General features: G+C 36.0%; 2 protein-coding genes across 5 annotated transcripts in view; one reads left to right on the forward strand and one right to left on the reverse strand.

The window, feature by feature from the left end:
• The window catches only part of LOC111056885 (Hermansky-Pudlak syndrome 3 protein homolog), an 86,062-nt gene that overhangs the window by 24,835 nt on the left and 46,200 nt on the right, over positions 1 to 15,027 (forward strand). For 2 of the 4 annotated variants that reach the window (XM_039423102.1, XM_039423109.1), the window contains exon 21: positions 1,202 to 1,407. In XM_039423102.1, the coding sequence (XP_039279036.1) occupies positions 1,202 to 1,380 (179 nt within the window). In that variant the 3' untranslated portion in view covers positions 1,381 to 1,407. Of the gene's footprint in view, positions 1 to 1,201; positions 3,388 to 15,027 lie in introns of those variants that run through there. The other 2 variants (XM_039423115.1, XM_022344295.2) reach the window with 2 other exon arrangements.
• On the reverse strand, positions 7,007 to 10,109 carry LOC120353264 (piggyBac transposable element-derived protein 4-like). Its single transcript, XM_039436555.1, has 3 exons — positions 9,533 to 10,109; positions 8,254 to 8,373; positions 7,007 to 7,083 (listed from the first exon to the last, which is right to left on the reverse strand). Exons 1-3 carry the CDS (start codon positions 10,107 to 10,109, stop codon positions 7,007 to 7,009), a joined length of 774 nt encoding a protein of 257 aa, XP_039292489.1.

Genomic DNA, 15,027 nt, shown 5'->3' on the forward strand with positions numbered 1-15,027 from the left:
AATGAACATGTTGTTATACATTGTCGTCATCACAGCGAAAAGCTTCGAGCTAAGTTTTGAAGTTAGGTTCTTGTATCTCCGATTTTTCATTTTTTCTTTGCTGTTCTATTTGAGGTTAAATTATTTTTGTATTATTATAATGTGTAATTTCCAAGTGGTTTATTTATTGTTATTGTTTGTTTATTTAATGTTAGAAGCTTCTCGCTGATGACAAAGCATGCATTACGAACATGTGTGAGTGCATGATAAACATGCATGCCTACCGTTAGTGGCCAGCCTAATATTACTTTCTTCCACATATAGTAAGTTCCATTAAGGGCCCGTTTCCGAGCTCAGGATTTATCTAAGTTCTAGACTTAAGCTGGAGTCAGAAAATTGGCTTTCCGAAACGGGGCGTAGTCTTAGTTTTTATGATAATCTCTATTTTCTCATTTCTATAATTATTGGAAATGTTTTTCTTGATGATATGAAACATTTCTAAATAATTAAAAATAGCTGAAACTTTACACTATTTTCTATTTATTTTATTTTGTGTTCAATTTTCTAGTTTTTCGAAATTTAATTTAAACGTGGACTAAACCCCGTTTCGTAAAGCCAATTTTCTGACTCCAGCTTAAGTCTAGAACTTACATAAATCCTGAGCTCGGAAACGGGCCCTTAATGGAACTTACTATCTGTGGAAGAAAGTAATATTAGGCTGGCCACTAACGGTAGGCATGCATGTTTATCATGCACTCACACATGTTCGTAATGCATGCTTTGTCATCAGCGAGAAGCTTCTAACATTAAATAAACAAACAATAACAATAAATAAACCACTTGGAAATTACTCATTATAATAATACAAAAATAATTTAACCTCAAATAGAACAGCAAAGAAAAAATGAAAAATCGGAGATACAAGAACCTAACTTCAAAACTTAGCTCGAAGCTTTTCGTTGTGATGACAACAATGTATAACAACATGTTCATTAAGCATATCCTACCGTTAGTGGCCAGCCACTGGCTGATTGATGGTTTCAGCTTTGCTTACCTTTCAGAGGAAAGTAATAGAAGTTTTAATTCAAAATGTTTTTACTGTCGTGAACAAATACATGTTAGTGACAAAGTCATCAGGTGAACACTATACATATGTTTGGTCTCAGATGTGCTTACTTAGCTGTGAAACGAAGGAAAGTAATGTAAGTTTGAATGGTTTCAGATGTGCTGACTTACCTGTCGGAGAACGGCCGCCTGTGCAGCATCCTGCCTTCGGAGGTGGCGGGCGAAGAGGCGTACAGCGAGTACGTGTTGCAATGTCAGCAGGTGCGCCACGCCGACCACATTCGTTGCATGATCATGGCCACGGGCGAGCACCTCCTCGCCACGCTCAACCTCTGACACACCAACAGACCACGCTAACCACCTGCAAGTACACGCTTACTATCTGTGATCACCATCACTTGTCATCATTATTTCCTATTTATAGCTATCAACTTTACAACCGTACCATGATGTAACGTTTGCAAAAATGGATTATTATTATTTAATGTAGGTAAGATCGTTATTATATTTAGAACGTTACAAATCTACCTTCATGTAAGGATTGCAGGCGTTCTCTCGATATCTCTACTTTCAACTTACATTATTGTTCCATATAGGTAAGATCGTTATTATATTTAGAACATTACAAATCTACCTTCATGTAAGGATTGCAGGCGTTCTCTCGATTGTCTCTCACTGCATCTACATGCTGGCCCAATGTCAGCCAGCGCCAGTTTATGGATGGGTGGTTAGCCAAAGCTGGCTACCACTAGCCTTCATTGGGCACTGCTCACATTGCAGGCTGGGCCAGCGACTGGGCCAAACATGCAGATGCAATATCAGATACTAACCATCAATATTTACTTCTATAAAAATTCTGAAAGGGGACAGTTTTGGGCTAGGCCTGAACAGAGGCCCTGTTAATATAATTTGTGTATTATAGAATGTAAAATAAATACATTTTTTTCACTTTGAAATCTAACACTATGGAAACCTACAGTTCATCCATTGATGACTCTAGTAGTTCCAAGTTATGAGATCAGTAAACATTATTCAGTCTGCACACTTTATCACAAATTGGTTTTATACAATTTCCCTCTCAGGATTGGATTGTCTACCTCTCATTATTGACATGATGATGATAGTCTCAACTCGTGCCGTATGGCAAATCACTTTTAACTCACTGAACACAAATGGAATTTATTTCATTGATGCTACTTTCAAAGGCACATCCCAAGAAATAGATTCCATATCATACATATAAATTGGTTTCTGTTACTTTTATTTATGAAGTTCTCTGGAAAGCTCTACTATCAATATTATCTAAAACTATATCAATTGAAAAAGCGCACAGTGGTTTTCTCTATGAAAATAAATGTTGAATAATCAGGTTGAAGTGTTCAATTGTCAAATGCACAACTTACAGTGTAGTGAAGATTATTCTCACAGCTGTAGAATTGGTTTTTAAGTTCTAAGAAAGCTATTTTTAGTAGGATTCCTACGCTGCGGAATCCTAGTAAAATAGCTTTCTTAGAACTTAAAAATCAATTCTAAAGCTGTAAGAATAATCTTCAGATTATACAGATATAGGCTCTGTGCCTCAAACAAAGGGTGTATTTCGTTTAGTCCAGGTGTTCGATTACTCCAGGTGCTCGATTAGTCTAGGTATTCGATTATCCCAGGTCAAACTTTTCCAATTAGACGAGGACCTGGTCTAAACGCACACCTCGGCTAAACGAGGCGGAATGTAAAGAAAAACCTATAGTTGATAAAATAATGAGTGAGCTCATGATTGTATCATGATTGATACAATCATGTGTATTGATTATATTTTGAGACAGTGGTTGCTGCAAAATTTAAATAAAAAAAACGCCCTAATCAAATTTCCTACAAGGCACTTGCACAGTGTGCATCGAATAGAGAGTTTTAAATGAACCATTATTAACATCTTCACCCATAAATTGCAGGTATGTTGGCACCCTTATAAATTTTAATGCACATTTCGCGCACCCTGCCCAATGCCCGCAGGGCACCACAAGTCTGCGTGCTGTGTTTGTCGGGCACAGCAAGCAGAGTGGCGGAGGGGCATTGTGTGCCCCTCTCGGGCTCATTATTAGTCGACATAATATACTTTAGTCGACATATTTGAACGGACGTAAACTGATTGTATCATGATTGATATGTGTGAGCTCATGCAGTGGCCAGGAATTTCTTTCCTTTCTTGCCTGTAGATCTAACTAGCTGGAACACGGGGTGTAGATTGGTGTTTGTAGGTACTTATTCTTCTGTTTCTTCAATTTGTCCATGGTCCACATCAATTCAATTCAATTTATTTCACCAAAACACAGAAACCAGTACAAAGATGTGACAATCAGAATAAAAACCAATAATTATTATTCTAAATATCTTTATCAACTATCTGAAAAATACGGCTGGAGGTGAACATCGCATTCAAGATGACTATGCCCACTGAATATGACGTGATCTTTGACCAAATTTGACCTAATAAAATTGAACGCCGGCAGTATGAATATCCCGATGTGAAGAAAATAAATAGAAGTATCCTCAACTCCATCTAGCAGCCTAGTAACATCAAAGAAGTTTCGTCATCGTCCTTGTCTTCTTGAGGTTGCTGCATTCCATAAGAATCTTTGAAGACATCGTTTTCGGAGCTATCATCTGTCTAGTGTCTATTTTGAATAAAACCTCTACAGTCAATAATACAATGAAAATGATGTCAAGACACTGAAATACTAAAAAGGACAATAGAAATATAGTGTCTATCTTGAAGGAAAACTCTTCTTAATACAAGGAAAACTACAAGGAAATACAAGGAAGGAAAACTCTTCATATACACAGGGCACACTTTCTGCATTGATATCAAGTTTTTCTTTTGCAATTAACATCTCCGCATACTGATTCTCGCCCTTCAACTTTTTTAGGCCAATAATCTATAGCCTACCATAATATCGAATCTCTGGTAGGATGCTGGTTACAATTTTTGCTTTCTTCAGCATTGTTTTTGGATGTGTGACCACGTTTCTTCATCTGTTTACTCCCAATAGCTAATAAACTCCCTGTTAGAGGATTTGAATTCTAGGAATGGAATTTTCTCTCTATATACAAACCAAGCATTAACGAGACACATGTTCATGAGATGAAAGAATACTCTTAAATATAAATGTAATTTTTCACAATATGAGCGAGCAATCATATATGATCAGCAAGATCAAAACCACCCTATTACATAAGGCCTTGGAATCCGAATAATTGAAATACTTGTTTAGAAGTTTTATTTAACAAAATTCACATTGATCTTACATGACAACCATATCAACTGAATGTCATTTGGAAACGTTCCTAGTTATTGAAGAATATTTCACATGACATGATACCAGCTGATATACTGTATAATAATTATTCACCCGACGTAGTATTTTAACAGTAGTAGTCCTGTAGGTGAGCAGGAGGACGACGAAACCGTTCACTTCTTCTTAGACATAAGGTAGGAGGATATGATCCAGTGATTCCTTCTCTTGAGCGAGGCGCGGCGAATTATTCCGCTGCCGGAACTCTCGGCATACGGAATACGGAGTGGAATTTTTCTTCTGTGGTTGAGCGGCGCGATGTGCGCTAGGTCTTCTGTAGTTTATATTTTGTTTTCAAACAATGGTCTTAACATATTCAGAAGTTCATAAAAATTTTCTGGAGACATCCTAAAATATTGGAACATTTTTTGATTGTCCTTTAAAAAATCAGGAAAAATATGGTAGAGAAACAGTGTCTCTCTTCTTGTTTATTGGATGAACCCACAGCTGTCTCTCCTTGTTCTCCTCCTCTTCCGATTCCATTAGGCAAAATAAAAACAAATCATCTTCTATTTTTTTACGATCTAGAGCAGGACCTTTTGAAAGCAGTGGGCTTCATTACTAACCTAAATTCATCTCACGGGCCGCACTAAAAAAATATGAATTTAAAAGGTATAAAAATTTCAAAAATGATCATAGTTCTATCAAAAACTAGAAGCAATATATCATTTCAACTTCCACAGGAAACAAAAGCGTTGAAGTTCTTTCCAGTGTAATCGTACCACAACCTAAACATGGAGAGCAGACCGAACACGTGTTTTTCTTATGTATCGATATTTGATATCGATCGGTTTATCGAAATAAACTTGGCCTGCTAATTTCACTAGTAGCCGTTAGATATGTCATTTGTATTCTATTTGGTATATTACATATTCAATATAACCCTTTGAAGCCTGAGTATACATATTTATATATTTTCTAATTTTCATGAATATTTTTGTGTTTTTATTGTTCATTTACGACTCAATGTCACAGAAATGAAGTATTTAATAAAGGTTTTCTTCATGCTTCTACCAATCCGGGACTCATACGTCTCGCCAGGAATCTACGGGTAGAAATATGAAACATGAATTTGTATTTAGCTTTACTCACCTGGGTTATCATAATTCATACACTTTGCTCCTTATCCATCATGTAGTTCGAATTGGGAATTATAAGTGATTCATATCGTTGTTGATGGAAGAATTTAATTTATTCCATGTTTTAAAAAAATATTATAGAATGTAAACAAAATGTATGTGAGGAAATATCTACTAAATAATAAAAAACTGAACTAGCCAACCATTGACCTAACTGATTGTATTGATCAACTAAATAATGAAAAAGTTAATAACCAAAGTAACTTTTTGTGTAGTTGAGAAGTTGATATTGTGGTAATTATTCATATTGAATGAAAAAAGACTAAGAAATTGTCAAAAAACCACTGATTTATTGATAATTAGAAAGACCGGTTTCGGTTATTACACCATTGTCAATCTCTGATAACTAAGTAATTAACTAAATCGTAGACTAATAGAGAATAAGAAAATTGTTGATTTATCCTTAGTTCAAATTTTTATTTCGTGGTACTCAGCAAAACAATTCTTCTTATCATTTCTCATTACAGCAGACATTACATGGACATTGCAAAGAAAACAGATAGATGTCTGTTTCGATTTAAACTTCATTGCGCAAACTTCACACCTGGCTCAACCCATATTGTACTTGGCTCAATGAGCTCCCAAGTTTCCCAGCCGGACATCCTTCAATGTTGAATACCCTGCTTTGCGCCTCTTTGTTGGCAATGTTCCGGACGTCCCTGGTTGATCACCAGCTAAACGTCTCTTTGTAAGTTATCCAGCCCCATTGCTACCTGCCGGTGGACATCAAGCACTGCTGCTTTCCATGCATTTCACATGAAATGATCAATATGTATTGACGAATGCTATATCTAGGAGACTAAAAAATATTCTGTGCCACCATTTCTTTTATTTCCTGTTGACACCATACAGTACTCTGTACCTGTCAACTTGATCAACACCACCCTTGTATTCATTGCTAATCAGAGACGGCACCTCTTTCTTTGTCCCATCGTTTTGAGTCCTCTTCACCTCTGTTATATCTGTGCCATGATAGTTTGAAATGAAATTGATCGCCTTGTTGTGCTGCCACTTGAAAAAGAAAATTCCCATCTCTGAGACTCGGTGCTCCTCGTTTCATTTTTTCTGGTACACCCTTCCGATTATGGCGGATTGTACCACATGCTAAATATTTTCAGTCTTCAATTTCTCTACCAATCCCACTGAGCTGAAATAATTGTCGAAACATACTATTCTATTTGATCCCCAGGACTTTCGAGTGAGGCTCAACACCACTCTCTCCCCCAAGCTAAATTTTCAATTTATCATTTTTCCCCTGATGAAAGTCAAAATTTAATATTATAACCTTTCAAGTCAGCGACACATCATAGCTCGTAGCCTCTTTTTATTGGCTCCATCGAGTTGTACTGTCTCATAGCATTCCTCCCTTTGAATAAAATTATTGATTCGTCTACACTCTATTCTCTTGTGTCCCATCATAAGTCGTTCCTTGTGACAGCCTGTAATTTATGGAATTCTTTGCCTGCTGAGCTGAAGCTAGTTGAGGGACGTCGCCGGTTCGGCGCGGCTGTCTTGCGGTGGATCAGAGGTGGTGGACTCGGCTGGAATGCTCCCTAACCCGTAATTCAAGTCTATATAGTGTATATATATGTGTGTGTGTGTGTGTGTGTATGTGTGTGGTTCCTTTCTTTCTTCCTTCTTTCTCTCTTCCTTTTTCTTTTCTTTCTTTCTTTCTTTCTACCGGAATAATCTATGGATTTGGACTGAAAATTCTCAACTGTATTCACTTTTCTCTTCTTCCTTTCTGCATAACCACCTTTACGTACTCAAATTCGAAAGGAGTTCAAGTTTTCTCTTTTTTTTTATTTTTATTATATTTATTATATTTATATATAATTATAAATAATTATAATATAATAAAAAATTAAATATAGTTATTATATTTATATATTTTTTTTCTTGTTAATTTGTTTTCTAAGTTATTGTTTTCTTTTACTTTAGTTCATTGTTTATGATGTTGTTTTAGTTGTAACTTAGAATTGTATGGAGGGTTAAGTGTAAGAGAGGGCCGGCTGCGCCCTAACTTCGCCCTCCTAGGTTTTTAATAAAGGCAGCGATTCAATTCAATTCAATTCAATCATAGCTGCTCGAGAACTCATTCATAGCTTCAATCATTGGTCGCAGCTTATACAGCTTATCTGTGCAGTTCGGGGGGATGTTTGCATTATCATTTACATGTAGACAACTAAGAATTTCATCAAATCCATCCCTTGTCATTGCCTCTGCAACTACAGATACTACAGGTCAGGAGCATTATTCCATTAGTGTTGTAATAGTTTTGAGGGGAGTTCGTGGTAATCCATGAAGAAATTTAGTACTAGGAATGTCAGGAATTCATTCTCCTGAAGCCGAAGAGTTTTCCCTTTTTGGGAGGCATACAGATTCGTCTAGTAGACTATTATTTCCTATATACAACTGATGATTTTTATAAAAATATCTGTTGCAGTTTGGCAGTGAATAGACTGTAGAATCAGCTCTTCCAATCTGAGAAGAATATTATATCAATAATTATTGTGAAATCATGATTATTTGATAATATTAGCCACAATATAACATATAAGCCTACCAGCAATTGCTTTGACTAACATGAAAAACTGTGCTTAAGTATAAATAAAATAGTATAGGCTAATGACTTACAATCATGAGAACTGAATAAAACTTGAGTATGGAAAATTTCATACCAAGATTATAGTAAATATTAGCAATTGTCTGTAAAATCTTACCTGGTTCATCAATACCATCTTCAGCTTCATTCTGTTTATTCAGAACAGAATTGAACACAGCATCGAATTTGCTGAGTGTTGATTTCGGACTTATCGTTTCATTATCGTCGTCCTTCAGTTCTAAATCAGATGAACAATTCAAATCAGGAATGTCTTCAAACAAAAGCTCTCATCGATTTGAACCTTCTTCCAGGTCCTCCAATTTTTCGTTTCGTTTTTCTCAATACTGAGAAATCAAAAGTCCCCTCCCAGCTGAATGAAATCAACGACTGTCCGGTATGAAATTTCCAACTCAACAATAATAAATGTTGTAGCTACATTTTTTTGTCCACAAATATATAAAACCTACATTGTTCCATAACTGAAGTTTTGACTCAAAAAAGTTCAAAAAAATTATATCCTTCAAGCTGCCTTTATTGGCCTAAAGAAGGTCATGACAAGTGGCTGAGTCAAATGTGTGCTATTTGGGGGCAAACAGACAAATGCTATAATTGCAGGACTAAACACTTTGGCTACCAGAGCGCTGAGCTAGTAATTCACCTCCCTACCAGGCCTGTTTATTGAGAGCTTCTTACCGGCCCAGACTAATTTTATTGATTTTTTATGTTCAATTTGATACTTTTTTATGATAATTCATGGTAATTTTATAAAAATTTATATTTATTCACAAATTTCAGGATGATGTGTCCATATTTTGTACATATGGGCCCGGCGTACAAAAATTTTGATAAATACTTTCCACAAGCCCATGTGCACCACTTATGGACACAGCTAATTTTGGAAAGTGGTGACTGTATATACATAATCATTAGAGAAATCAGTATTTTGAATAAATTTTAATTACAACTATAAATGTGTAAAAATCTTTAAAAATTGTCTAATTGGAGGTTATAACATAATGCAAGTACATAAAATATTAGAATACAAAAATATACTGAATAAAATAATGATTGTTCCATTTCATTTCAAGATGTATCACTTTTTTGTAACACTGTGAACTCTGAAAAAGCAATTGCTGCACATATATTTCTGGTTAGCACATCCAGGACAACGTGTCTTTACTCGTTTGCTGTTTTTAGCAGCTTGGTTCCGTCCAAAAGTTTTTGTAAGAGTCTCATAACACATTGAACAGCGTCCACGTTGTTCTATGCTTTCCAAACTATGGGGATTTGTTTTCTCAGCATTTTTTGATCAGTTTTATCGATAAGGCCAAATATGATTTTCTCTCTGAATGATGATATGTCCATTGCTTTTCCAGTTGCATGTTTATGTGCTATACTTGCATTGATAACACAAGTGTTGAAGAGGATCTCAAAGGCAACTTTCCGGTACCACTTGACACTTCTTCGAAGGGGTGTGATGTATGAGGAAAGTTGGTCAGAGAGGTCAATGAAAGCCTTAGACTGATTATATTCCAATATAGTCAATGGTTTTTTGGTAACTTTTCCATACTTGTTCATTTTGTCAACCATCTCAGGAATGTGACAAGTTGAGAAGAATAGCACATCTCTCTTGTCCTTCCATTTAGCAACAATAACATCTATACTACTCTGTAATGCTATGACTTCATCCTTCTTCAGTTTGGCATTCACTACAGATTTTGGTAAGTGTCTTCTAGTCTTCCTCAGAGTCCCAGTGAGATGTGTCTTGTGTTTCAGTAATTCATGGGCGAGTTCAACTGAAGTGTAGAAATTATCCGTATAGAGTTCACGACCACAATGGAGAAAAGGAGATACAAGATTCATAACCACCTCTTGAGTGAAAGGACGACCCGTCAGTTTAGAGCTACTTTTTCCACCATAGAGAGAAATGCGATGAGTGAAACCACCTTTAGCACACAACTTGAAAAGTTTCATGCCGTATGTATGTCTTTTTCCCTGGCGAAAAAATATTTTTCCACGAAAAGGCACAAAAGATTCGTCAATACATAGCTGTTTGTATGGTATAAATGCATCATGAAATATTTCATTCAATATGTCAATCAATGGCTGGATTTTGAACAATCGATCCCCAGTACACATTCTTCATTATTGGAAAAATGAATCATGCTCAGTATTGCTTCAAATCTATTTCTAGACATACCAGCATTCTTTACTAATTCATTGGAATAGAGCATGCTTGTCGACCAATATTTCTTTATAGATGTTTTTTATCAAGCCCCATCCACAAAAGAAGACAAAAAAGATTTTCATTTCTTTCATATCTACATCAGACCATTTTGATAGAATAGAATGCTCGGTTATGGAAGAATTCACTATACCATCAACTATTTTCTGCGTTGCATATTCATTTGTCTCTTTTACAATAATATTCAAAAGTTCATCAGGCACAAATAATGAGAAAAAATCAACTGGTTCATCACCTGAACGTTTTGACAAGAATGAAGGCTGGAAGCCGATCACTTCTGGTAAATGAGCAGAGAAGTCGTTCAAATTACCTTTTATATCCTCCCATAAAATGTTCTGGTACTGGATTGATTGATGATGTGGTTTTTTGTCGTTGTTGTCTGTAGTTGCAGCAATGATATTTTCATGCGAGTCAGTTCTGGATGTGGATGGTATAACATCAATTTCCGTGTCACGTTCTAGTCTTTCAATACTGCCAAATTTCGTTCTCTTTCTGCTTGGCTCTTCAGTAGAATCAGAAGAATCACTCGTGTAATTATCCCAATCTGGATCATTATCTGTATCATCACTGAATAATTCATCACTAGATGATTCTAAACATCGCCTAACCTCTTCATTACTAAGTCTATCCATTATTCATAAAACTGTCATAAAATAAAAACAAAAAAGTCAATAGAACAAATAAATTACCAAGTTAGGAATTTATTATACACGATTTTATATGCGATAAACCCGGTAACTCAATGCAAACAACAATAAACAATCAAAACTTCCGATATTCATGGCTTGTTTACCAGTAGAAAACACACACTTGAAACCAACGAGCTAGAATATAGTAAACCAGTTAACTATATTCAAGCTCCTTGCTTGAAACACTACTAGTGACATGAAAACAGGTGATTTCAAATTGAGGTTAGAATCACACCCAGTGATACCAACTGCACGAGACCAGTAGCATATTTCTATTGGCCAGGGCCCGATCTATGAAGCTGTGTGCAGAATATGGACACAGACGGATGTTCCCTATTGAAATAGCTTGGAATGTGTACAAAATCTGGACACATGGGCTGTGCATATCAATGAATGTGTCCAAGTTTTGCACACATGGGCTGTCATGAAACTTAGTTGTGACCATATTTATATTATATTGTAAACATGGTAGCCAAAGTGTTAACAAAGAAGTGTGATGATAAATTATTACACACCACAAACTTTTTCCCTTTCTGTTTTTTTTTTAGTCTTCTCAACAATATAGTTTCAAATCAATCTTCAAAGCATATTGCATTGAACCAACCACTCTGGCAAACATTATACCTGCAGTCTAATGGAGTATAAGAAATTTATGAAACTAACCATTTTATGTAATTGTAAAATATCCAATATTTTATGTAATTAATGTGGTAGTTTTAGTTTTTTTTTTGGGAAATTACCATTTATTTATTAAAAAAAAGCCAGTGGCCCATTTTCAGTACAAATTCCAGAGGTTTTGAGCTTTGTAGGCCACATATGGAGGAAGGACTCTATCCAATATCATTGCCACAAATCATGAGTGAAATGCTACTCTTTGAAGTATTACATATCCTTTCTGGATATTTCATTCCCCTTTTACATAAAACTTTTTTCTTAGCGGGTTTATCTGTTAAATTTGTCTCGTTGAAATTCCAGAATCCCTTCATTTATACTAGCTATTGCCCTTTTGATATTTGTTGCCAGTCTTGCTGAAAGCTTATTGTGATGTTTGTGAAAACTCATAGCCCATTCCACTCCTGGAGTGTTGTTTTTGAATTTGCGAAAAATACGCCCTACTCGAGAAAAATAGTTTTTGACTGCCATTTTCAAGTCGAAGATGCCTAGAGGGAATCCAAATTCACTGAATGTCACAAAATTGTTTTCTTCCTCTTCATTGAACGTAAATGGATGACCATGTTTTTTTCTCACCACCTTTCAATGTATTTATATCTGTTCATCTGGGGATGTTGAAGTGTTCTGCTGTCTGACGTTGAGTCATTTCTTTGGTCCATACAGCTTTCAGACACTCCTCCAGCTTTTCCGCAGTGTAATCCACATATTTCCTTGACACTGATTGTCATTTATAATCTCGTGGCATCTCTGAAACAAACAATAAGCTAAATTTAGTTGAAGGAGCAAAAAAAGAAAGAATTTCAAACAATAGTGTTGATTTTGAATCAATCACTACCATAAGCTTTGGGGCCCATTAGTTCTGATCAAATACTAATTCAGTTCATATCAATGAATTCCAGATCATCAGTATCATCGGATTCCTCATATTTTGGCTTTCCAGGGTCATATAAATTTCCTGCTTCCTTACAAAACTGTTAAGCAGTCAACTTTCCTCAATTTGCATGATTTCATGAATACATACTTCGATAAATAGCCAGGAAGTAAAGCTTTCTTCCTGACGATGTGTCAGACAAAGTTGCAACGCAAAGTTGCCTTTGCCGCGCCCAAGAATTCAAATTCAATTTATATTTACAGCCAACAATACAAAAAATTGTAAACAAGGCAAAGTCAGAATATATAGTCATACAAATTTTGTACAAGTAGTCATTTGAATACTTGATACAAGCACAGAAAATAATTAACATAGAATAATACACATAATAGGCTAAAACGTTATATGGTGATTATTTATATGGGTACTTGGTTTTCTTCACAGTTATATAAGGCACTGTCAATTCAACACATCCGAATTTTGTGAAATATTAATCAAGGAATATAGATAAACTGATAAAATATTATATTCAACGACTGAATCGAATAATTATTGGAAAACTTATTTTGATTATCATTGAATACGAAACTTTTATATCATCTAAATCTTTGCTGTATTGTTTGTATGATATTTTGGACAATTATTATAATAGACGTCTTCAAATATTAAAATGAAATTTCAGTTGCCATCATCTCAATCGAATAAAAAACCCTATCTTTGAATAATTTAGAAATTGTGAACTTGATCGATTTAGAATTTTTATTACGGGTACTCTCAGGTAGTTTATTAAATAATTTTATTGCGGTATATATACATCTTTTGCTTTTTTGAGAGTTGTACCCGCCCTGTATTTATTTGATGGTACTCTCTAGTATAGTGCTCATGTAAATCGCATCTTGGATCTAATTGTTTCATGTTATCTTTGATAAATATGTCAGAGCCAGCAGCATGAATATACAGGGCAGAGTCAAGTCGCCGTTCTTTTAAAGAATGGCTTGCAGGAAACCATTTTACCCAGATTGAAAGTTGTTTGCAAAGCTCTCTTCTGACACAAAATCATGTGTCACCACAGTCATGAATAATTCATGAATAAGTCATGGACAATTATTGTCCCACAGTAGGCTGTAATTTCTAAGAAGCTTCAATCTTGTTCGTGTGAGCTCCTCAAAGTGGGACAGCAAAATTCATTTTGTGGTTCACTCTCAAGTGATCAACGCCTTCTCCTTTTAAACAATCATAAGCTTTCCAATAGTCCGACACGATTGTTGAGTCTGGTTCTATGTAAGTACTCCTTGATTATAGGAATCATGGTATCCGATGACCGGTTCTCAACAGCCACCATTAAACCTCTCCAAAAAGCTCATCAATCCCTCCGAACACTCAGTGGCCCTCAGCAGCCCGCCCCCGATTATAATTTCTTTTTCAAAACTCGGCGCTTCGCGTATCGGCAGGGGCTCCGCCCCCTGCACCCCCGGCCGGTTGCCCTGTCGGGTTGTTTGGAATGTTTTTATGGTATAAGTTGTAAGATTATCTGTGTATAATGCTGTAAATTATCATTAACAGACTTGTGACATGAAGTACTATTGATACATCACATCTGAACTACTGTCTGTCATGACTACACTATTGGCCAAATTCTCCCTCCACACATCAATGTTGAAACTGAAGTGGAAAGGCTTGCTTCGCTTGACCAGTGTCATGTTTTATGTTTATTCATGGCTTGATTCTGGCTCGCTTCGCTTGCTGAGTGGCTCGCTGCGCTCGGCAAAAATTAAAAGTAAAGTTAGCGGCTCGCTCCGCTCGCCAAAGTTTGAAACAAAGGGTGGTCAGGCTTCCTTTGCTTGCCGAGTGGCTCGCTCCGCTCGCCAAAGTTTAAGGGTGGAGTGAACGGACTGGCTTCCCTTGCTAAGTGGCTCGCCAAAGTTCGAAGGAGAGGTAGACAGGCTCGCTTCGCTCGCTGGGTGGCTCGCTCCGCTCGCCAAAGTTTGAAGGTGGATTGAATGCCCATCCAAAAGATGGTTGCTTCGCTTGCCCATCTGATTGTTTAATGGGCTCGATTGTCTCAGAGTTACTGAATTTTCTCAATTTCTGGCGTTTTCTGCACTCATTTTTCCTCCCTATCTTCATAAGGGTTGTTCCTACAGTTTCGCGTCTAAGGAGTTATTTGTTCAAAAATCTAAGCTCATTATGTCAAAATTTTCAAAATTCAATTATTTCAAATTATTTTGAAATCCGCCATTTTGAATTTTTCAAAAAATGCTAATAACTCCGGAAAGGTTGATTAATCGTGAAAAAGTTAATTCACATAAAATGTTCACTTTTGAAAACTCTACAAGATAGGGTTTCTAATTTTCCAAAAATATGAAAATTTGATAAATGTCAAAATTTCAACCCCCAAAAAGACCACTCCCGACA

This window comes from Nilaparvata lugens, chromosome 1 (genome assembly GCF_014356525.2).
Source record: "Nilaparvata lugens isolate BPH chromosome 1, ASM1435652v1, whole genome shotgun sequence".
Taxonomy (NCBI): domain Eukaryota; kingdom Metazoa; phylum Arthropoda; class Insecta; order Hemiptera; family Delphacidae; genus Nilaparvata; species Nilaparvata lugens.